Source organism: Pelecanus crispus, chromosome 2, assembly GCF_030463565.1.
Source record: "Pelecanus crispus isolate bPelCri1 chromosome 2, bPelCri1.pri, whole genome shotgun sequence".
Taxonomy (NCBI): domain Eukaryota; kingdom Metazoa; phylum Chordata; class Aves; order Pelecaniformes; family Pelecanidae; genus Pelecanus; species Pelecanus crispus.
The window spans coordinates 29,307,207-29,331,997 of record NC_134644.1 but is presented as its reverse complement, the minus strand read 5'-3'; the positions used below and the strand labels follow the sequence as shown (position 1 = coordinate 29,331,997).

Below are 24,791 nucleotides of genomic sequence, written 5' to 3'. Positions count from 1 at the left end.
GAAGATATATGTTTCCTCATTTGGAAGTTGCCATCAAAGACATTCCTTGGGGGGGGGGGGGGGGGCGGAATTTTACTGATAGCATGCCTGAGACCAGCATCCACTTTTTTTAGAGAAGAATTTTTTGGACAGTATAGGTTTATCGCAGCATTCCTGCACTTTCCTTGCTTAGATCCTTTCTTAGCTCTTTTGGTGCCATCTGTACATACAGCACACCCTTTTCAAAGCTTGCAGAGGCATCCAGCTTGCAGCACACAGCTTAAAGCAAGTTCGTACAGGTAACTTGATGAATTTTTAAAAAAGATCTTTTATTGCTACTCTACCCTTAATTGGTTTAGTGGTGGAGTTGGTAATGTTAGGTTAATGGTTAGACTGGATGATCTTAAAGGTCTTTTCCAACCTAAACAATTCTATGATTAAAACCAAAACAACCCAAAGCATTCTATGATTCTATGAACTCTTCTTCCTCCACCCTGCAGTGAAAGGGCCAAGGTCTTCATGGGCAGGTGTGTGGGCTGGGACACCCCAGCTCTACCCGCGACTGGAGCGACTTTTCTAAGGTCTCCTGACACATGAGATGCTGTAGGCCCAGCACTGAGATCTTTGACATCCCCATTATCTACTGTTATTCCTCCTGCAGCTTCTTATCAACCATCCTTTATAATCATTTTGGTCTCCTCAAACTTACTTTTTACCTTCCCAGTTGCAGAGCTCTTCCAGCTGCTGCTGAAGCTGAATCTGCAGCAGATCAAGGTTTTGAAATCGTGCAGGCAAACATAAGCAGACATCTTGGCTATCATACTTGGTGGCTAGACAAAGAAATACAAATTATATTTAGTGACTAGATTTTTACTTGTGACAGTCTTAAATATAAGTGTCTTTACTTCCAGGAGTATTATCACATCTTTTAGTAGGGACAGAATCAGGTCTAAGCTTCAGGGATAAACAAAACCCAGATTTTGAGCCAAATTATACTTAAGCTTGGCTTTTTTTTCCCCTAACCAGGAATATGTAGAAATTCAGCCAAATGGGTACGGCTCCATAAAGACTTTCTATTTTGGCTTTCCAACAGTACATAGACCTATTTTAGAGCAATTTCTAAGATGAAAGGAAGAACACGGGGGCTCTCCTCCTTGTCTCACAATCTCTGCTTTCAGCAGCTGTAACCTCCCTATGTGCGGACAGGGAGGGAGAAGGGAGATTTTTGCATTTTATTGGCATGGCGGAAGGGATCTCTCCAACATCTGGCACAGTTAACCCTAGGACACAAAGAAAACCATTTCTTATTGTAAAAATAATGGTAGATAAGAGTTTTGACAAGAACAAATCTGGCAACCACAAGGCTCAACGTGTGAGTAATCTCAAAAGAGTTTTGGATTAGCTTTAAAATTGTTGCAAACTCAGCTAATCCCAGAAGCTGCCAGAAGCGTTTGCACCGGTGCTCCTCTCTGAGCAGTTTAAAGCTTTCAGGACACTTAAAAAAAACCTGCCAGAGCACTAGATAAATAAGCAACAATTCAAAAAAGCCCCCAGGCCCAGGATGTGCCCTGGGTATGTCCCCTTCAGTAGCAGGGCTGGGGAAGAGGGGCTGCAGGGAGAGATGGTCAGCACATGGAAAGCATCGATTTGGAGGATTTCAGGGATTTTGTGGTCTGGTTGTTGCCTGCTACACCCAGGGGTGCCCTGGGCTCGCTGAGCACACAGGCACGGGTGTGGAGAGCAGGGCAGGAGAGGGAGGCTGGGGACAGTTAGTAGCGATTTTTCCATGGAAAGCAAATAGCTAGTAATTCTTCTGCATTACCATAATGACATAACTGACAATTTCAGCTACTTCATATTTCATTCAGGGCAACTCCCTAGTGCATCGTGTTTTTTCAAAGGATAGCGTCTATCAGTTTTAACTACCTTGTAAATTAATAGGTAAAATATGTTTCTACTGACCAGAAAGGCTGTATTTTCCAATTAATTCAAGCATAATGAGATTCACATACAAAATGTGGGTTTGAAAATTAATATTTTCATTGCAATGACCCTCAGAGAACTATGACTGGGATTCCATCAGGCTGCACGCCGCATAATTGTGTGGATCATAAGTTACTTGACGCACAGGCTGCCAAAATACACAAGTCACTGTAATAAGCAGAAAGCGTACTGATGAGGGCGGTGCTGGAGGCAGAACTGCACTCTGCCTGAAGGGAATATTGTGTTTGCAAATAGAAGTCTTCAATTTTTGTTCTGGATGAACTGTACAATATAGTCAACCAAAAGTCACAGTACTTGTTGGATGTTCTAGAGCATACAGGTGAACTTGTGCAAGTGGAAACCATTCTTTGAGCAGGATCCTTGAGAATGTAGTAGTCATATGTCAGGCTTTTTTGAGATTTTTTTGACACACTCAGTGATGCGTTGGATTTGTTTACAATTATAAGCTGGTTGAAACTTGCCTTTTCAAGAGGAGAAAATCACCCAACAAAAGTTCCCTTAAATAAGTTAAAGTCCACATCAGTAATTTAGGTTAACATGGAGTAAGGATGTTGTACTGGTCCTCAAGTCAAGCATTACAGAACTTGTCATGTCAGCAAGAAGAAATCCCAGCATCTTAAACGATGCAGCTGCAGTATGGGGCCCCAATGACCACAGCTTCATCCTACAGTGCCACCAGGAGGAAAACACCACAATGCCTCTATAAAACAAACATAGCAAGGCGTCAACAGGATTTTATGAATCATATTGAAGTAACAATTTCCAAAACTCAGCTCAGCAGCAGTAGCTGGTGGAGGACTTTTAAAACCACCTCTTAATTCATCTCACAAAATTAAATTTTCTGCTGGCCACCATAGCTGCCTCACATTCCTCAGTCTCTTTGACAAATTTATAAGTTGTCTTATGACTGATGTTTAAACTGGACATTGTGGAAATAGGATGTTGAGCAAACGAGATATTGTGCATTGCAGGGACAAGTCTTACAAGGTATTTACACCGAAGCAGGAACACAGCTGTAAAAAGGGCCCTTACACAGACTATACTGTAATATGAAAGCCAAAGGGCAACCTACCATAATCACACCCATAATCACACCATGGATCCCTTGCAGCACCCCAGTTCATCTATAACCGCTGCTGAATCTAGCGAATATACATCTAGCAAAAAGGGCAAGCCCAGGAGCCCCTTCTGGAAGCGCCCAGGGAAGTCGGGGCTCAGTGCAACAGCAGCGGTAGTAAATGAGAGTCCCTGGCCCCAAGCTGTATCTCCAGTGCAAAGCCAGGAGGAGAACGTGTCATGCTGGAAATGAAGCTATTGCACAGAAGCGGCCTTTACTATCTGCCAGATTACTCATCCGGGTGATGTGAGGTTAAGGGCTCCAAGGCTCTGAGCTGGTGCACAGGGAGGTGCAGGAGGTCTGAGACAGGAGTAAAGACTGACCTCCGCTTTTGGATGGCGCTCGACGTGCCCAGCGTGACCCCTCCTGGATACAACCTGGGATCCAAGCTGAACCACCTTCCTACCCCTCCAGTCAGCTCAAACTAGCGATGCCCCAACACCACCCATTCTCTGTAAAGCTTTCTCACGTTACAGCCAAAAGTACAAGGCTTGATTCTGGGAACATCATTGCATTAAATTCCCCCCTTTTTTTTTTTTAATTGGTATACTTTGCACAGGGAAATATTTTTACTTTTATGTATCTTACACTGTTTTCTGTAGCATCCTGTTCTGTGACGAGAGATCCTTCCAGCTTTCAAAAGAGCAGCGTCTATTAATCAAAGAGCCGCAATGGGAGAGGGCAGCATTAACATCGGATCTCAAAGTTATTTGTGATATAAAACTCATTCCAACCATCGCATCAGGATCATTCTCACTCTCCGGGGTATGTTGACCCTTCACACTCAGGACATGCTGGTAGCACACCTCGGTCCCCACCTCCACCTGTTCTCAGGCACTCTGCTTGCCAGCTGGTTATTGTAGGGTGGCAAGCATTTGTTTGGACATTTCCTCCTGTAGGTCTTGGCGTAAAGTTTTCAGATACTGGCTGTGATTCTTTAACTCCTCTTTCTTTAACCAGCTTGCTTCCTCCTCCAACACGGAACAGATGTATTTGTGAAACAGCAGTGAAACGCTAAATATCAGCATAATGCTAAACTGAACATCAAGGGAAAGTGTTTCCTGCCTTGTTGCATTTATTTCCTGTTCTTTATGTATTCGCTTTTTAAGAATTACAAGTGATTCTTAGGCACTAGGCTTAAGTTAGACACAGGTGCTACAGGCAGCACAGGCTCCCCTTTATTACGTCCACATGAGAAAAAACATTTTAGATCCTGTTCTCACATTGCCTATAATCAATTTTTATGGCGTTTTTAATAGCAACTACCTGCCAGCTATCAGAGATTAGAAGCTTTTGTAACCGAGAAAGGAACTGTGCCGGAACTGTGCCAATACCAGAGTTAACCTTCTAGCTCTGCACACCAAGGAAATGTGATCTCCAAGTTCAGCAAGCAACAGGCACAACTATTGTACAGGAACAGAGAGAGAAGGGAACCTTTACGCTGATAAAACCCACTGTGCATGAACCAGGGTACAACACTGGAAGGATGGCAATCTCAACCTATAGTTACTCACTTACACGATGCAGCGGAACAGTCCCTTCCCCATGTGATGGAAATAGTGCACATTAGCATTGAGACGAAGGAGAAGAGTCTAGCTATACCCGTCTATAAAATGGGACATAAAAGAGATGCTTTGTGCAATACTATTCAGAATAAGAAGCAGAACTTCCACAACACCACCGTTCCTCTGGAAGGAAAGGGAGAGAGTGAGAATGCAGGAAGGATGAGATGGGCACGACGGAGCCCTGCCGGCGGTCAGGCAGGGGCTCTGCGGGCTGAGGAAGGGACCTGACTGCAAAGCAGCAACAGGGACCAGCAGGACCCGGAGGAGCTGAAGGGAAAACACGCAGGTGCCAAAACATCTCCCGGCAAAGCTGACAGAACATTTTAGGATTGTAGGATAACTCAGGTAGGAAAAGACCACAGAAATGATCAAGTCCATCCAGGATTCCTGCTCAAAGGAGAGTCAACTGCAAGGGCAGATTGGGTTACTCAAGCCTCTGCACTCCTGCATATAGGCAAATATCTTATGAAAGTGAGCCCCATCTTCAAACCTGACCGTCTTGAACAGCCCAAAGCTCCTGAGGGCAGTCAGGGCAGTCGGAAAGGCTTGGGCAGGTATTAAATAGAGAAGGTGCTGCCCAGCAGCAGGAAGTACAAAGCATTGCAGCTGTACATGGAAAACCCATCGTGAAGATGTTCCCTTGATGAGATGCTCCAGCTGAAACAGATGTTGGAGTTCAGCAATCCAGGCAGCAGCACAATGCAAAAGTGAAAAATCAAAAGGGTTTGTCCTCTTTTCAGTCATGTTAGAATGTGTCCACTACTACTGATTGACATATTAGCATGCGACATCCGCATTCCTCATACGAGCATTTTCTTTCCTTACGCTCATCTTAGAGATGCTTCCTCTACAGTACATAATTATATGTTTAGAAAGCAAAATACTAGGCGGTCCAGCTGAATGTAAGTAATTAACCTTTGTTTAATTGCAAAAGCCATAGGACCAGCCAACATTTTTGGTTCATTTATATGCTGCAATAGTTTTCTCACTCTCTTCTGGGCCCAGACATCTAGCCCACAAATATATTTAGCTAATAGGACACAGCAAGTATGTCCTTTTTCCAACTGTGCTTTCATTTTTTTCATGCTTTTTCCTCCTTTTACAGTGGTGTCAGGAGTAAAATTCCCAGATGCTACATCTAAGGTAACTCATGCTCCCTCCACTTCTTTGAGGCTCATGAGGATGGAACGTTCAGGGTGGCAGCTTGCCACTAGTACATATGGATCTTTTAAAAAGCATTGCTGAAAATATACACAAAATCCACAACTCGGGCTCCCTGAAGAAAACATTTGGCAATACTGAAACTCTTTGCTGCAGGCCTGAGCAGTGTGGCAAAGACCAGGTCAAACCAGAGAGCCACCACACGTCTATCAGGTATTGGTTTTCAGTTGGTATCGCTGAAAGCACCTTGAACAAGAAGGGCTGACCAAAGCATGGACCGCATAACTTCATTTACAGTGGGATTTTTCTGCAATTACAGAAATTTTCTGCAATTTTGTTGTATAAAATAATAAAGGGTCTGTGAATCTAACTCATTCTCCTGCAGAAAGTATTAGTTGTTGTACAGTGACTGATAAGACCCAAATGCTACTTTTGTAATGATGGTTTTAAAACAAGAAGATACAGCTGATGCACGAGACTTACCCCAGTGGGACTGGTGTGAATTTGTGAACGTTCAGATCTACGTTTGATAAGACAACTTCTGCATTTAGACGTCACAAAGCTTACCTAAAATGAAAACACAGCCAATGCATTTTGAGAAATATTTACTTGAATGACTCTGAACGAGATGCATGAAATGCAGCTTTGGAAGCTGGCAAAGATAAAGCTCATAAAGCCCAAGCTAGCTCACAGGGAAATATTTTAAAAGCAGGATGCTGTTGATTGTTCTAGTCTGGGTAAACAGACGCCGCCTACTCTCTGCTAAAAAATGGGGTAACATTGACAAAGAGGTACAAAGCCTTCTTTGTTCATGTTGAAGCACTGCCAGCTCCTGAACAGATTTTGCTTTTCTAAATGGTATTTGAAAATTGGTTTTAGATCTGATTACCCTACCTGTCCTTGAAACATGAATCATATTTCAGCTACGATTTCAACAGAATCCGCAGCAGAATATGTGAAACCTGCTGTTTTCAATGGTAAATGTTTGAACTACTGGTGCTGGTGAAGCACTCCTCTGTGCCAGGAAAATTTCAGACCCTCAGGTGTGATTTTTGTATGATTTGTACTTAATCTCTGCGGGGTGCTCACGTGGGTTATAAATGTAGGAAGGATACGGCCTCCAGTTTACAGCCACCTCCTCCACTTGTGATAGAATAGCCAGAGAACAGACATTTAACAATGTTGTCATACTCCCAAATTTAGTAGAACTAGGAGTTTGGAGACAAAATTAATAAAAAAAAATAATTAGAGACTTTTTTTTTTTTTTATATATCTACCAAGTACTCAGGATTTGGCCTTAAGTGAACGTTTGTCTTAAATGTTATGCTCTCCATCTCCAGGAAGACAACACTTAACAGCACAACATTTGAGTGATTCCTAGTTAAGAAATCATGTGGGACAGTGAAAGGGGGAAAGAAAAAAAAAATCATAGTCCAAGGTTTTAAAGGTGCAGGGTACCTTTAAGGCACATTAATTTCTAAGTCTTTTTGATTATTTCTTAGACAGAGGAGGAGGAGTCAAGACCTTGACTACGTGAGACCATGCAGGATCCAAGAGCTGCTGGGGAACATGGAAAACTCAGGGTGGAACCAGGAAGCAGGAGCAGCAGCAGGAAGCAGATCCTGTTCTTCAGGTGACTGAAGTTACTGACAAAGCTCCTTTATTTGCAGTGGATTAAGATTTTATTCCAGGAGGGCAAAGAAATCAGAAGGTGGCAAGGAGTTGCTGGAAGCCAGGTTAGAATATCGAAAAAACAAACCAGCCTTCTGGACTTGGAGATGCCAAAGTGATGGGTTCACATGCGCCATAGCTTGGTTCTGTACAACTGAAGAGCTGTGCTGCAAACTTAATGTACCTACTCAAGCACAGGTTTAGAGTTTAAATGAAAGGAAATAAGCAAGCTGCTTGCTCACACCATCTTTTTATTTAACAAACATTCCTGTGAAACTCCCCTCTCTATTCCGATCTAAATTTGAAATTCCATTGCCACTCAGCTTTGCAAAAGACTGTTCACCTCTTTGTGCAAAAGTAAAAAAGACCGTGACTGTAGCAACACTTAGCCAGCCATTGGAAAATCCATGTTCCTTTTACAACGTTGCTACAGAGAATTCTCTCTTCTCTAAGGAAAACATTTTTCATACTTCTCTAGCACAAGTGGCTGCTAGAGTTTGGAGCCAGTCCCCCTGTCCAGCCTACCAGACTGGGAAGTATTTTAAGCATCAAATGATAAAACATGGTTCCAGCTCTTGCTTTGGTAGTGACTCATTTAGGCTGATTTTAAAACATGTCGTTAAGTTAGCGACTCTACCGAAGGCAGCGTACCATTTCACACACAGACCTGAAGGGAGCCGCAGCCCCTCAGGAGCGTGAAAATGCCAGCGATCCACCTGGTACCACGTACTCCTCAAAAAGCGCTTTGCAGAGAAGGTGAAACTATTGGAAAGAAAAGGAAAGAAAAAAGAGAGGGGGGCGGAAAAGAGATGGGAATCTGTTTAAAAGACAAATCACACCTCCAAAGAAGGTAACACCTTGAATATGCGAAAGAATTGATACTTTGCCATCCCAAGAGCTGTCCCACGCATCAGAGAAGCCCCAAGTAGAACTGGGGCACTGGGGTGTGAAGTCGTGGCCAGTACCACTGCAGACTCCAGCATCCGAGTCTAAATAAAACACTACCCTAAATAAAACAAAGCTTGCAGAAAGGAATTTTGGGGGGAGGAAGGAAAGAAGGGACTGTACTTCATGGCTTGTAGTTTCACCACAAAAGAGGAGTGTTACACACAATGGAGGGAGCCTGGAAAGAAGAGTTAAAATGAAAACGTGTGGGTCACAGCTCAAAACCACATCAGATCCAAATTCCAGTGCTAACAAAAGCAGACACTTAGAAGTAGTCTCCCTGCCATGTTTCTTTGACTAACCAGCGTAGAGGGCATCTCTACAGTTTATTTTTATTGGCATTTCAAGCAGTCTTGTAGGAATATATATTAGGAAGCTGGGAAAATGGAGACCCCAGACTACACTTCTGAATTAAATAACCACTTTTCCAAATACCACCCTAACACCTAGAAGGGTGATCCATTGATCAGGCTGTTTTCCTGTCCATGCTAAATTACTTTACATGTGGAAGAATGAAAACATTCGTGGCAGGGCTGTGATTTTCTCCCTTACTCCTCATACTAGTTGTCAGAGTAAGTCCCTCACTACCAAATTTCTGGAACCCATAGAAGGGCCTTGTTAAGGTGAAACACTGTCAAAGAGGAGGAAAGACTGCTCAAGGTTTTGCAGCGAGAGCTGGAACCAGCAATAGGCAGGCTTACCGTCCCCACAGCTTAGAACTACCTTAGCAGTCCCAGGGTGTAAGATATTTACTTAAATTTCTTTTTAGTTCACACTAGTGCAGAGAGAACCCTAGGAAAATTCCCTTGAGCCAGTGAAGTTTTCTGTAAGTGAGCAGGCTATGAGAGCTTACCTTCATCGAATGATGCTTCACTTGTGTCTACAACTTCTGGCAATCAAATACGCAGTGTCTGTTACATATTAAAAAAGCAAGCAAAGCAAGCCCACACTTACAAAACAGGTTTTCTCCAGAGCCCTCTTTGTTTTCAAGGTAGCTTGCTATTTGTTACTAGCATAAATATAATAGCAGAAAACATAGCAAGTGTGAGAAGATTTTTGACTTTCCTGTACCCACCCAAGAAAAAAAAGTAAGAATGTTTTTATTAGCTATGCTACACTATTAGCATACAGGAGGGGCAAATGAAGACAAACATGCACTGTGTATGAGATAACTTATTTATTCAATTCTCAACTTAATTTTGATGCTAAAAATTGGTCAAAGGCACTTCAAAGAAGGTATTTAAGAAACAAATCCTTATGGTAATCATTCCAGACAAGTCACCAACTTATACCTGCCATCAGGGACACGACTACCTATAATGGCAAAGTGAAACATTCACAGGTTTTAAGTGGAGCATACTGTCCAGCAGCAATATTCAATTCTTTTAGAGCATTAATAACATTTGTGGAGTACTTTAAATACAATATGGTAAAACAAAGCAAATTACACTTTGGAGTTCCACAGAAGTTTTTCTTTACAGAAAAAGGACAAAATTGCCTTTCCAAGTGGTCCGTATTGAGGGATCTGTTTTCATCTGTGCATGCACTATCAACATCAGTAGCGGGTACATCATCGGAGAAATAACCTGCACTTTTCTGTTGTACAAAGATAAAACACCCTGCTGGGATAGCAAACTGTTTGTAAGAGGTCTATCAGCTACTCACTAACCTTTATCCTTCTGGAAGCGTAACAGAACAAATGGCAACATGTGAAGAAAAAGTGATTTTTAATATATAACCTCACCAAAGCAAAACAAATCAAGTGTCCTTAAAGGTAAAAGGTACTGGGAAAGGAGTTTCTGCAAAGTGAGAGACGGTGCTAACATTGCCAGTGTTTAACCTCTTCAATAAGACCAATATAGACTGCAAAAATTAATTGGGAATGAAGGAAGATTAAAACTGGTCTTTTTCTGCAAAGATTAATACTATCCTCTGATTAAGAGCAGTGATCAGAGGGTAACTTCTTGGCATTCTCATTCCTCCTGAACTAAAAAACACTTAACACAAGGTTAAAATGTTACTCTGTTACACTAAGCGACATTCTCACACCCGAGTGCAAACAACTGCTGCCTAGTAATTTCAAGAAAACTAGTTCAAAAATTTTAGATGGGTCATTTAAATCAGTACGGTGCCAATGGAAGCTTTTAGGTTTTATAAAATTAAGAAACCTCTTTTAGAAACAAAACAAAACCAAACCACAGAGCAATAATTGTTATAGCCGAAGACAGCCTACATTGCTGCGCTTCAGAAAGGTCCTTCCACCTGAAACACAGCAGCCTCCTTGCGCTGCAGAAACACTCAAATTCAATACTTTCTCAAAGCACAAAGACCTGAGAATGAAATAACAAACTACTAATAGTAGTGTAATATTGTACATGAAAATTATACTGTTCACATTCCAACCTTGTCTACTGAAGCTTTTGAAGGGAGTGAGATACAAACCAATTATTTCAGAGGTATCAGCTCATTGTTACAGCAATACAATTCAATGGAGAACAATATTCCTCTGTTATAATCACAGAATGTAAAAAATTATACTTTTCTAGCTTGTCTGGAAGGAAAAGAAGAATTTCTTTTCTGTTAGAAAGGCAAAATAAATAGATTCAGAGGCCTAGGAGCAAGGACACTTTAAACCAAAGCAAGAATGGATGTTTGAAGAAAAGGCTACTCTTATTTCTCCAAACAGGCCAACTATTTATCACAAGGTAGTACGTTCTCAACCTTATTCCCTCAAGAAATGGAACTTATTCCTTTATTTCTCCATTCCTTCTGAGGTCCTGAACATTTTGTGGAAAGGGACATTCCTGCCCGACTCCACTAAACCCAGAAGCCACAGCTGGGCAGCAGACAAGAATTAGAACTGCTGCTGAGAAAATGCTTCACCCTGAGCTCAGCATTTGACTTGCCACCTCAGCAACCAACCTGTGCGGAGCTCAAACATCTCGCTGCCTGCCTCCTCTTGTCCACCTGAGACTCATGCATGATGAAACTGAAAACCCAAAGACAGGATAGTCAGGATAGTAAGGAACACAAAGAGGAAATGATGCTACTTCACAGGGCAGCACAGGGCAAACATAGGACACAGATCTGCAGAAAACACGCAAGATTAGTTCTGCCTGTTGTGGAAGAAAATCTTTAAATCCACATGGATGAACTGAGGAAGAAAGCAGTAATAAAGGAACAGTACAGTAGTTCAGTAAATCATCTACAAGGGCTGAATTTACAAAGAGATTAAGTTGGGATCTTGATTTCAGTTTAACTTCCTTAAGTATTCCAGAAAATTTTAATTGCATGTTTGAACAATGCCACTGGAGTTATCAATACCATATAGATTTCATAATATTACTGGGACGTGTTGCACACGGGATAAACATTTAGCTCGCAGAAGGAAGCACCTCTCAGCATGGTACCATCCGTTCTCTGGACAAGCATCCCTCTGACTAGAGCAAACTTGGAGACCTTCCTTTTTTAAACACAGTTACAATTTTCTACTTAAGTCAATTAACGTAAAATAAAGCTCGTGTCCCTTTCAGTACTTCAGAGGCAGTCTTGCTCATAAAAGACCAACAGATTTAACCCTGCAGGAACTATTCGTTTAACTAGTAACTGGTACATGACCCCAGCCTACTTGCAGGTAGAGAAGATGTATGTAATATTTCAACTCCATGAGATTCTTCAGTAACTGCCACCATGCTGCAGAGCAATAGTCAGAAAGGAAGTCACGACTCTTTACTGTTGGACAAGAGACAGAACCCCAACCTGTATGTATCTTTGGAAAAAAAATTCCAGTACTTCCAGAAGGTAACATCCTCTTCCAGGAACATACTGAAGGACAGCAGTAGTAAATAAGGCTGTCTGCTACCAGCATGTGCCCTTTCCAAAACAATAACTGGAGGTAATGTTGGTTATGTCCAAATTCATCAATATGATGAAGGCGAAAAGTGACAAAAAGATGAAGAAACTTTTGTTCAAGTGTGGAATACAGACACACGACACATCAAGCTTAACCCCATCCCCCATACTGCTATTCACTCATTTGAAAGAGAAAACCAGAAAGTTTTAAGTTAACTATATAAAACACAGGCTTGGCCTCTGAAAATTTTTCAGTAATGAAAACACCTATTTTGTCCCACACCAAGAAAGTGTTTTCAGTTAAGAGGCAGAGATACTCACAAAGTAGTGGAGATCTTTGAAAGATCCCTGCATTCAGGCTGGTTTACCTGAATGACTATATACTTCACCTTCAAAAAGAGTGAAATAAGGATCATTTAACACTTTGTTCTGAAAAAGGTAACAAGAAACAGATACATAAGAAATTTTAAAAGCGGAGAAAAAAGATTTTCAGAAAGGTGAAATTAAGTACTTGAGCCAAATAAACTAGATGTGTAGGGAAGCAGTCAAATCGGCTTTGCTGCAGTTTTAAAGTAAGACTTGTTTGCATCTGTAAAATTTTACAATGAATAAAGTAACTCCACAATCTCGAAGTGTAGTGATGTGAAAATTAAATGGAAACAAACTGATTATAATAATGGCTGAAACCAAGTTATTATAGTGCCATTTTAACTTTGCTAAGATACCTTTCTTTCTGGTTTACATGGAAGGTGTGATGGAAGAGAACTTCTATTTCAAAAAGCATCTACCTTATCTTGCACTGAGAAATTCTGAGATGAATTTTTATATCCATTCAACCAACAGGATAAGTTAAAACAAAAAAAAGCCACAGGCAAATATGTAAGCAGCTTGCATCACCTCAGCAATTTAAACAATACTATTTCTGGGTTTCTCCCTAAAACAGTAGTGATCCAACTTCATATTGTTTTGTACAATAGAGACTTAAAAGTTTTAAAAATAATTCATGGCAGTGAATTCCCTTTCTGAAACAATTCAGATTAATCTTTTGGGTGGATCTCTGCCTATTCATAATAACCAGTCTGTTGTTAAGGCAAAGCAGACTTGAGACTATTTTCAGACCTCTCCCTTCCTTACAGGGCAAGGTACACACAGTAACTTCAAGACACCGAGAAGACAAGAGAAAGCCATCATGAAGGATGTGACTGTGCAGCATCCAATTTCTAATATTAGAACTCACCTAACAGAACATCTAGAAGGAAATAGAGGGGAGCGAAAAAAGGAACAGAAATAGTGTATGATTATCTTTGAACCTGTCCACTATGTTTTTTATACAAATTCTTCCAGATATTAGTGTACCAGAACAACCTCCTATTTCACAGCTTTAGGGCCCCAAATCTTCATGAGCAGGGCTGCAAGGTCACAGTATCCCAAACAGCCAGAGCCAGTACCGGACTCTGTCATACACAGACAGTGACAGGAAGTACTGCCAGCGTGATTTTTGAAATAAGAATCGCCATGAGTAATTTTAGTCCACAAGCTTCATGCAGGAGTTTGAGGAGACTCTTATTCATTGTACTGGCTTCTTTTCGTTTTCTTCAAGTCCAATTAATTCTCAGAAATTTTTTGCTTTAGCTTTTGATTATCCTCCAGTGCTTCATTTTTGCTCTGCTCTTCTGGATTCCTTGCCAAATCAGGATTGTACCGATACAAATACCCATATGGACGGAGATGATAAATCAAATATTCCAAATGATACATAGTCACAGAATCAACATAGTGGAATGAAACTGCTAGATCGGAGCAGCATCCAGGACCCTAAAATATAAAACAAAATAATCAGCAAGAATCGCAAAGCATGCCCTGGATTGAAGATCCAGGAAGAACTCAAACACATACTTGACTTCATGGTAAGAAATTCACAATCATCAGTCATTCATATACTTCAAAACTTAATGTTAGGCAAGCAGAATGTATCAGACATATCTGCCAAAGCATCTTTCCAAAATAATGTTGCACAAAGTCTTTTGCTTCTGTAATCAAGCCAGTGAAAAAACTAGCTGCCCTCATTAAATGTCAGAGGTTTTCTTGCTTTTTCATTCTTCTTTTTTTTACGTTGGTGTTTCAACAAAACCAAGCAGCAGCAAGCAGGTCTAAATGCTTTGCATTTATATATGAAACAATACATGCTTGTTACTCACGGCAGCATCCACCCAGAGTATACAAGCCAAATGTGCATGCACACACCTCTGTGTGTGTGTGTGTGTTCACACATTATACATTTTGACAAAACTGTCAGTATCTAACTTTCTACATACAGAAAGTTGTAACAAATCATTTTGGAACTATTTTTTTTTTAAGTCTATTAATTTCATTGACATTATTAAGCATTTTTAAGAGCTAGAAGATCCCTGTTAACATACTTGTTACAACTTGGTTTTCCTAGCTCAAATTCAGCTCTCAGAGCACTTTTCTGGAAGATAGTTTGGGGGGGGGTGGGGGAGAGGTGTCATTTGGGAGTCATGGTGGGAGATTTGATTGCAGAGCTGCTAATATTCCATCTCTAATTGGAACTAAGATTCAACATTTAAAGACACTGAAGAGAACAATTGTTACACAATTGTTATTCTTTCAATACTTACTAAGTTTGACCAATATAGCTTGGTTTTGATACCAGACGAAGTGGTCTCTATCCAAACACAAGTATGACAGGACAGGATCAATTATGCAATTTCCATTGTGGATCTCCACCACCACTGCATCAGTTACAGATGTAACTGTCCACAGCTCAGCCACCCGTGAACTGCAACCACAGCTAAAGCTGCTGCATCCTGACCCACTAAATACAGTATAGTAGCTGTTTTAAGCTACAGAAATGCTCTAGTCACTGAATACAAGTATAAAAATAGATGCTTTACAATGAATAGTCTACTAAAGCCTGTCTACTAAAAAACTAGACTTTTTTTCCCCCAGCTTTACTGTGTAAAAAGTCCCACATCCTATCTTTGATTTCAGCCACCCATGCTGATCTCAAAGCTTGCTGAAAAATAATACCTCTAAAAGTGAGATTATAATCCTAAAAAAGAAGTCACATCACAGATTATATGACCATCAAAGTTTACAATGCAGAATACCTTCAGATTGCTTTAATTCCAATTTAAAGTAGTGCCCTGCTCCCCCCCCTTTTCTTTTTCTTTTTTTTTTTAAACTGGAGATTTCAGATGTGGAACACAAAGTATAATCTGAAGTTCTTGCACTAAGAATGTTTCATTTGTAAATGCTATTTTTGTTGCTGCAACAAAAAAAATTAAAAAAAAAAAATCAGCTTTGCCAGCTCTCATGCTTGCCTCCACATCTACAGAAGGTAGACAAGAGTCCAATACAACTACATAAGGAAATCTAATCATATTTTCTTGTTTGGGTGGTGCTTTTATTTCACTTCTAGGCAACGTTCATCTTCTATAATTCACTTACACGTACATTTTAACAACCTTCAACAAAAAAGTGAGGGCAGGGCAGCTAGCAGCGTTCAAGCCAGGTAACACCGCATGCAGTTATCAGAGATAACAGAAGTATATTGCAGCACATCTCCATTTGAAGGGAAGAAGACTAGCAGGCAGTACACTCACGCATACCATCACTCACCAGCCCCTCCAGTAACTTGGGAATCTCTTAGCCGATGTTAACCCACTACAGTCACGAGCAAGTCTCAAAATTACTTCTATTTCTACAGGTTTTACGCAAAGGTTGCTGTTGGGTAGAAGATAAAAGGTGTATCGGTGGCACCTTCCCTTTCGGTAGGCTTTAATGTAACTAAGCCATACTATTTGACCTGGCTCTGCACCGTCAGCACACACAGCTTGGAATGAACCATGCTGGTCCCGCTTCTCACTGCACACTGGGAGCTGGGTGGCTGGAGGGGAAGCCAGGGACACTGTGTGTGAGATATGAGGGAACACATCAGAACAGTAACTTTGCAAGGAAGGTAGCAGTGGTGACACTAGACAAATGGGTCAAAAAGGTTTCATTGTTTTTTGATATCCAGAGAACATCGCAAAACTGCAATAATAATTTAAGATTCACTAGCTCTTCTGGAACATTAACTTCTTAGCATCAACTTCTAGTTGATGACTAGTGTATTTAACACATCTACACGCAGGTGTATCACAGGATATCACAACAAAATCTTCTTTTCTGAAATATATTGAGCTGCTATTAAGCTGCTAATTCACACATCATACACATTCATACACATTATAGATATACTTCATCAAATGGGTACCAGGTTCCTAAGGACTTACCTCTACAGCAGGATAATAATTATAGTTCCAGTACCAGAATGTTTTTGGTAGGTATCCTCTGATTAAGTGATGTTCTGGAACAAAAGGATGAAAGGTTTCTCTGCCACTGGTATCCCTAGAATCTCCTGCTTCCACATTAATGATCTCCATGCATTTTCCTAGTGCTAGGTCTTCAATTGAGGAACTGTGAGAGCATTTGTTTGTTTTAAATGCAGCCACAAATCTCTTCAGAGCTTCTTTGCTCAGAACATATCCTGCTCCTCCACTCATGTAGCCCTGTTTCACATAAGGCTTAAACCTTCTTCCAAAGTATATTGGTTGTTCAGGACTGTATTTTGAAAGAAGCCATCTCAAATTGTCCAATATAACGTATGTATCGTCATCTGCTTTCATAAACCAATCAGCATCATCAAAATAATGGTCATATACATATTGAAAAGCTTTAATAGTCTTCCAGTACAGTTGGTCCCTGCCTTCTTTGGTTTCTAAGCCCACAGTTGGGAAGTCTTTATTTTCCTCAGAGCTCATAAAAAGTATTTTATTACAACGTTGGGCCCAAGTGGCCTTAACATGCTTGGCTTTCTTTTCTAGATTTTGAGGTCCAGTCATGACCCAGCACAGTATTTTCACCTTCTGATACAGTCCATCTGCAATATTTTTATTCTCATCTAAAAAAAGAGGGAAGTTCCAAAACAATATTAGACTTGATTGCAAAACAAACATAAGAGCAACCTCCCCCCAGACATTCTGTTTCTAGATCAGAAAAGACACGCAGAGAGAGAAGCGGTATTTGCTTCCAAATGTACCAGTTAATGAAATTAATGTTAGATTTAGGAAGAAAACAAACAAGAATTCCCAAAAATCAAGAAACTAAAATTCTTAAAGCTACTTCAATTTCACAGAATAAAGGTGAGCATAAGAGCCATATCAAAATGTGTATCAGCTCAGGGAAGCATGGCTTTAAAAAACCTTGATTTGTACCTAAAAACTGTTCAGAGGCAACTTCTTTATGGTACTGGAGGACTAACGAAAATTAAAAAGCTGAGTATTTTTGCCATTCACAATGAATACAACTTAATGATTACAACACAGAAAGGTCAAAAAGCTAATAAGCTCTGTTACATACACCCATGTTAACTAACAAAACCTAATAAATATTTCTAAAACAGCAACACATTTTTGAAGGAAAAAGCAGATGGTAAGCCAGAAAGAAAGAATTTATCATCAAATCAAGTTAAATCTTATTTGTAAAAAAATCAGATTAAATACATTAGGTTAGTATGAAATTAGTATCATTGTTGTGCTAAAATGTTTTTATTTGCAGACAATCCAACAGAATAAATGGACACTGTCATTTGAGGTGTGTAATATAATGTTTTCCAAGCTGCCAAAGCATTCATTTCCCTCAAAGAAGAATTTTCACTTGATACACACAGCATGATTTTAATTCATGTAAAAGAATATTCCATGGAGAGTGAGACCTGTATAACTGGTCTTAAAATATTCCTGCTTACACTTTAGGCAACAACAGAACAGATTTCTTTGTAACAATTATCTACAATTACACGTGAAACACTCACAAACTTGTCTTACAAAGTTGCAGTTTAAATGTGTTTAAATAGCAAATTACTTATTAATATCTTCGGCAAATGCATTACAGTGCATTTTTTCTCATCCAAACCGTCCCAGCTCGGACACTATCTGTATTTACAATTTAGAAGGAACTCATTTAATGAGATGTGTTAAATTTAAAAGTATGTCTGAAATATTAGAAGGGTCTACCTTCCTGGGGGGGGCGGAATCAGAGTGCAACAGAATTTCTCTGGTTTTGACTGTGAACAGCAATCTGTGTTTGGACTGCTACATGATCAGCTTGACAAACAATGCCCACAGTGACCCCCTCTGTCTCCCCACCCCAATTCCAAGTTTTACTAATTGTGTCAAAAAGTGAATTTCTTTTTTTTTTTTTTTCAGCTTTAACTGAGAGGCTAGATAAAAAGTTAGAAGTGATCCAAAATCAGCTGCTTAAAGCTAAAAAGCAATCAGCCACATCCACAATGCTAACACATATATCTGCTTAGCAAAACCACCATTTGATGTCAATAGTTCATTTGAGAAGTTCCTGTTCCAAAGAAGTTTGGATACAGAAGCTGGACAAACAGTTGGGCTCTAAGGAAAAAAAAAATCACTACTGTAAAAAAAAAAAAGTAAACAAAGAAAACGACCATTCAGGAGACCTCAAGAGAACAAAGTTATTTAGATGTAACCTAAACATAGGTAAAGGGAAAGAAAAGGATTCATACAAATTCTTGGCAGTGAAGAAAGCAACATTTTGCAAGGCAAGAAAAGGGGACATATTATATAATTAGTCAGGCATAACAAAATACCTTTATGCTGTCCAGAGTCTGCATTGAAATTCATTTGTCCTTGCAGCTGATTGTTATGAGTATCTGCTGAGTGTTGACCATGTGGATCATTGTGAAGTATATGAGGCTGGATCTTAACATGTTCTTCTAGTATAATGCTAAACAGAAGATAGCATACGAAAAATCCTATTGCCGATCCAAAAGTGAAGGTTAGAAGGTTCATCAAAGATTTAGAAGAGGCCATCTCCTGAAGGTAATACACTGTCGAAAACAAATGAAAAATACATTAAGCTTAAAGCCACTTAACACAGAAATCGAATCTAAAACTACAGGAAGAAATCAAGGACTAAATCTCTGGAAGCAGAGACCTCAGTTCTAGCTCAGATTCAGCTCCCCAGGACTTGCATGGAAGGTTAAGTACAAGAGCAATGCAAATGTTCATATAAAATTGTACAACCATTGATAAATTTAGTGCAAAAGGCCTACCATATATTCTTTAGCTTAAAATTATAAAGGACAGTTATAAATCATGATAGTGGCTGTACATACAAAAACCCATTCATTATATTTATACAATATTTATACAAGAATGTATACATTTAAAGTGCAATATCTTAATTATGAAATTGTAATATATGTTCACTTCTTTATTCATCCCAAGAAATCTGTGCTTTAAAATGTAATACCTAAGTCTTCTACAAAGCTGAAAGATGATGATCAAAGGCAATCTACAGGTCAACATAGAATATGGTCATGAGACATACTTAAACTCCAGGAGTAAGTATATTACAGGAATTCTTTAACAGATGTCAGAGCAGATTTTGAAGAGTTATAAAAGCAAATCTACTCTCAAAGTAGGGCAGTTTTCCTTCTGCTTTTAGGCAGTACTGAGGATAGATTTTCAGAAGAAAGAATAAGACAACATCTGAATTTTCATATAGAAACACCCATTTTTAAAAGGCATTTGGAGGAAGAGGAGAAGAAAACACATCAGCCTCAAGGCCTCTTTTACACATCATAAACCTTGTATTCCGGTAATAAAAAACGCCTTCACTTCAGTCACACCCTTGCTCCTCAAAAACTAAAGGACTTGGCAGACCATTTGTATAAAATCAAAAACCAGCATCTACGCCTCATAAAGTGAGCTTTATACATCCAAAACAAGTGTGAATTTTTATATATTAAAGACTTGCAAACCAATTTCAAGCTGTTGAGGCCTGAGACCTTTTCATCTTTGCCAAGGGTTGAGACATTTTCTAATAATTCATGACTAAACTACAAAAATGTTGACTGTTAAATACATACTGGATTCAAGCCAGTGCCTTACAAACAAGTTGATGATGTTCTCTCAGTTAGGATCATTCTTGATGTCAACGGGCAGAACCCAATTTAGTTAGTTAGGGAGCCAAAAAAAGAAAATTATGGAATGTACAGAGCATCGATGAAAACCATTGATCAGAAAAGAGCTGCAGCCACCAAAACAACTCATTTAGCCTGCACCCACTTCTCTCATTGGCTGTGCAGTCTATTGGAAAAAGACTGTCCCCAGGCAAGCTGCAGGAATCACTTTGCAGCAACACGCACTCCAAACACCAGCTTTCTGTCTGTCTGAGTGCTCTCCTGAAGGGAAAGCAGAGAGGACAGAAAGCAAGGATGCATATTGTTAGGCTGGCACTTCCAGAAATTATCAGATTCACTGCACACATACAGATCTAGATCATCTGAGAGCAAAGCAGCTCTAACATGATATGTTTTTCTTTCCACACTGCTAAAAAAAGGAAAAAAAACCAGAAACACAACTTGAAGCACAAAATACAAATCAAAAAACTTAAAGGCTGAATAAAATTCACACAATTATAACTGTGGTTGATAAGGAGCTGTAGTTTTTTAATATGAAAAAGCACATTATACAATTCTGTTAATCATACATTGCCTTCCCTCAATTCAGTATTACATCTTGGTGGAGACTAATGATTGCCTTTAGACATCACATCTTAAAGTATAAAATTGACTGTATTATCATTTGTGACCCAGGCCTTGAAAAAATTACTTGGTTTCCAGCTTTATTTCTATTGTCTTATATGCTTGGAAAGAAAACATGAGGACTTAGATTGGGTGCCTTCCAAAAAAAAAGAAAAAAGGCAAAACCCAAAACATTTAAGGAAAAGCCTACATGCACAAACAGCCTATGACACTGAGAAGTATCCACTGTACTAAAAATTTTTTTTGTTTTCACTTTCCCCATCTATCACCACAAAGTCCCCTCAAAATTTGCAATACACAAAGGGAGAGGGCCAGATAAAACAATGCCTTCCTTCAACATATTAAAAGGGGGAAAAATAAAAATCCATGCATGCACACAGCATAGCTACAGCACTTCCTAGAAGAAAGTCTCCATTGTTCCACTTTTCAATATTAGGTGTCTCTTTGCCATACAATTTCAGTTATCTGCTCTAACAGCTGTTAAAATTACTCTTGCTTGGAGAAAAAAAGAAAATACTTGAAAATAACTGCTGCTTATTAAACTATGAGATTATGTTAAATTAGATTCTTTAGAAAAAAAACTTTAAGTGCATTGGAAATGTTAAAAGAGAAAAGAGTGCATTCATCACTTTCAGAAATCAGAAATTGATTTGGCAGTATTCCACAAGCAAAGAGGATTTCTGGGAGCAGGTAGGGACAGATGCTGAAGCTGTACTTCATATTTGATATGAAATGCCTCTAGTTACAGTTTTCAATCTAAAATAATCTGCTCATCGTTCTATCAATTTTTTATCAACAGACTGGACCACTATATACATGTGTGTATATATATATATAAACTCCAACAGTAAACAGGACAGAAATCTTCATTTTTTATATTAGCTTGATATTTGACATAAGCAGAGTCTTTTAATTTGCCACCAAAAATAACTGAATGCTACAGCATTAGACTACAACCAGAAAATGTCTGAAAGGAGGGTCAGTTCTTATTGATAAGCATCCCCACTCAAACTCTCTGTTGACATTCTTTTCTATACAGGGATTTATTCAGGGGCAAGACATGTAAAACATTTAAGTGTTCAAGATCAGGTTGGATGAGGCTTTGAGCACCCTGATCTAGTGAAAGATGTCTCTGCCCATGGCAGGGGGTTGGAATAGATGATCTTTAAATGCCCCTTCCAACCCAAACCACTCTATGATGCTATGATTCTATGACATACACAGAGGGAGAACGTAAGTGCAAAACCTACCAGGTCACTAAGAGATCCCCATTTTTGTTCTTATTTCTATTTTTACTTCTCTTGAGTTAAAAAATAGACACTATTTAAAAAAACACCTACAACAAAAGCCTAGGTTTAAACTTAATTTATGCTCCCATGTTCTATCATGGCAGCTTAAACAAATATACCTGTTTAGATATTCATGCAGGTAGCCCTATTCACATCAACCAGACCAACAAATGTTTTAAAATTCTACCACAACTTAACAGTCATCATAGATTTGGCTCCAAATTTAAGTTTTGTGAGTCAACGATTTCTGCATCTTCAAACTTAAAGAAGAAGTAATTTTTCTGTGTTAGGGGCTGCTGAACCTGGCAGCCCACTGGAGACAAGGCTGCTGCAACTCCATGTCCCCAGGTCCAGCCAGTGACAAGACTGAGGATGTATTCCCATACTTGCACATGCAAATATGCGTACACACGTGGCTGCCCATACAGATCAACACAGCTAAGAACAGTGCTCATGCAAACACAAACATGGTCTGGCCTTATGGTGCTCCTTTCCCTAGCTGACCAGGACAAAAGTGCATTAGGGGGGAATATACGCATACATACAATGCAGATCCCTCCAGTAACTGGCCTCAGACACTCAATCTATCCAGGAACCAACCCTGAATCCTCAGCCTCCCCAGAGCCCCACTCCACTTGCTGGTACAGACCTCTTCACCCAGATATACACACACACACACACACAGACAGAGCTCCCCACAGGCATACCATGATCCCCCAGTAAATGGCCTTAGACATTCAGCACACTCAGTAACCGGCCCTTGGATCCTTCTGTCTCCAGTTGCCTCACTCAGAGACAAACATGCAAATGAGCTTCCAAAACAACCCTCACATTTTGCAGTCCCTCCAGTCGCTGGCTTGAACCTCCTGGACTCTCATATTGCCAAACTGAAGACCCTCTGATCTCATTAGCACCTGTCCCACACTTACAGCTGCCTCAAAACCCGGCTCCCAAGCCTCTTATCCTCCTCAGTGGCTAGCTCTGCATGATATTCACTAGCAACCACACCCTGGCATACTTGCCAAGACAATACGCATGCACTCTGGTCTCTCCAGTCACTGGTACTCCAGACACACAAGCCTCTACGACTTAGAGTCTCCACTCCAGTTGCTGGCATTTAGACCCTCACTCACTCCAGTCTCTCCAATTGCTGGCAGGCCAGGCACAGAGGTCCCTATAACTTACAGTACCACTCCAGCTGCTGGCACTTAGGCCTCAACATGCACACACGAATACAGCACAGAGTCCTCTCATCCAGGAAAAGTTAGAAATGGAGCCTGATGAGAAAAGAGGACAGACTGCGGTAATCTGGCACTGGGCATGGCCAAGCATATTGACCAGCCACTTGTTTACAACTGACCAGGCCCTTTATCCCCTTATCCTTCTATTTTCCCATACTTGTTCATCCTCAAACCACCTTGTTCCCTCCCTTTAGTCCCTCCCCTAAGCATGCCATAGTAACTTCTGTACAGTCACAAGATGCTCTTCTCCTGCATCCCATAATACATCCCATATTCTGCAGGCAGTTACCCCCTCAGTCTTCCAAGCTGTTCCAGGGAGCCCTGCCGTTGACTTGATGCGTGTCACCTCTTTCAGCAACAAGTTACCACGTCCAAAGCACAGCTTCCTAGACCTGTGCTAACCTACTGCTTACCAAAGGGAACTGCGACGTCAGTCCAGGAAGTCCCCGTTACGACGAGCAGAAGACGGATGGGAGGGGAGCAGCGAGCGATTCACCTCCCCCCGCCCCGGGAGGGCACCTTGCTCCCCCCGTTGGGGCCCAGAGGGACTCGCTGTCTTCCAAGGAGACACCTCGTCCGGCGCCCCTCCTTCCCAGGCGGGCAGCCAGGCACCTGCCGTCCCCGCAACCGCGGCTGCTGCCGGCAGCCTTCTCGCCGCCGCCTGGGTGACACGCACGTCCCCGACCACTTCCTCCCGCCCCGTCACCGCAGGGAAGCACCTTCCGCACCCTCCTTCACGTTGCCTCCGCAGACGGGGCTCGCTTTCAGGGCCCTGCCCGCCGCCCTCCCCTCCAACGACGGCCCGGCCCGGGGCCCGTCGGCCCGGGGCCCGTGGCCGCCGCCCCTCAGCGCCGCTCGCCGCCGCCCGCCCTCCCGCTCTCCTCACCTCGTCGGCCGGCGGGGGCCCGGCGCGCGCTCAGCCGCGCGGCCCGCAGGCAACCGTTGACCGCGCGCCGGGGAGGCCGCCGCCCCGCCCCGCCGCCGGCGGCACCATCCCGCCGCCCCGCGCGGCGCACCCCCGGAGGGGGGCGGGCCGGCACCGCCCCGCCGCCTGCTCATTGGGTGGCGAGCGCCGGGGGGGGGGGCGTGGCCGGCGCCTGCACGCGCACTTAACCCTTGCCTGCCGCGCGCGCCCCGCTGCGTGGCAGCCCGCTGGTGGCGTCGCGTTCTGGCGCGCGCACGCACGCCGCAGCCGGTGGGGGGCGTGTGAGGACCGCGGCTTCTCCGACCGCTCCGCCCCCCCCCCCCCGCGCGGGAATCACGCGTGGGGACGGAAACCCGTCTGTCCGTCCGTCCTTCCCCTCCCCGCCGGGAGCGCGG

The 24,791-nt window shown here is 41.5% G+C and overlaps 1 protein-coding gene across 2 annotated transcripts in view; it reads right to left on the bottom strand.

Annotated features, from left to right (window-relative positions):
- Positions 1-24,385, bottom strand: part of C1GALT1 (core 1 synthase, glycoprotein-N-acetylgalactosamine 3-beta-galactosyltransferase 1) — a 260,990-nt gene extending 236,605 nt beyond the window's left edge. Inside the window, exons 1-4 of one of the 2 annotated variants that reach the window (XR_012832050.1) lie at positions 24,358-24,385; positions 18,980-19,219; positions 16,593-17,260; positions 11,949-14,109 (exon numbers count right to left, since the gene is read on the bottom strand). Coding sequence is in view for 1 of the 2 variants with exons in the window: in XM_075728256.1 (XP_075584371.1) it covers positions 13,900-14,109; positions 16,593-17,260; positions 18,980-19,202 (1,101 nt within the window). In the remaining variant the exon portion in view is untranslated. Of the gene's footprint in view, positions 1-11,344; positions 14,110-16,592; positions 17,261-18,979; positions 19,220-24,357 lie in introns of those variants that run through there. The other variant, XM_075728256.1, reaches the window with a different exon arrangement.
- Positions 24,386-24,791: the final 406 nt, after the last annotated feature.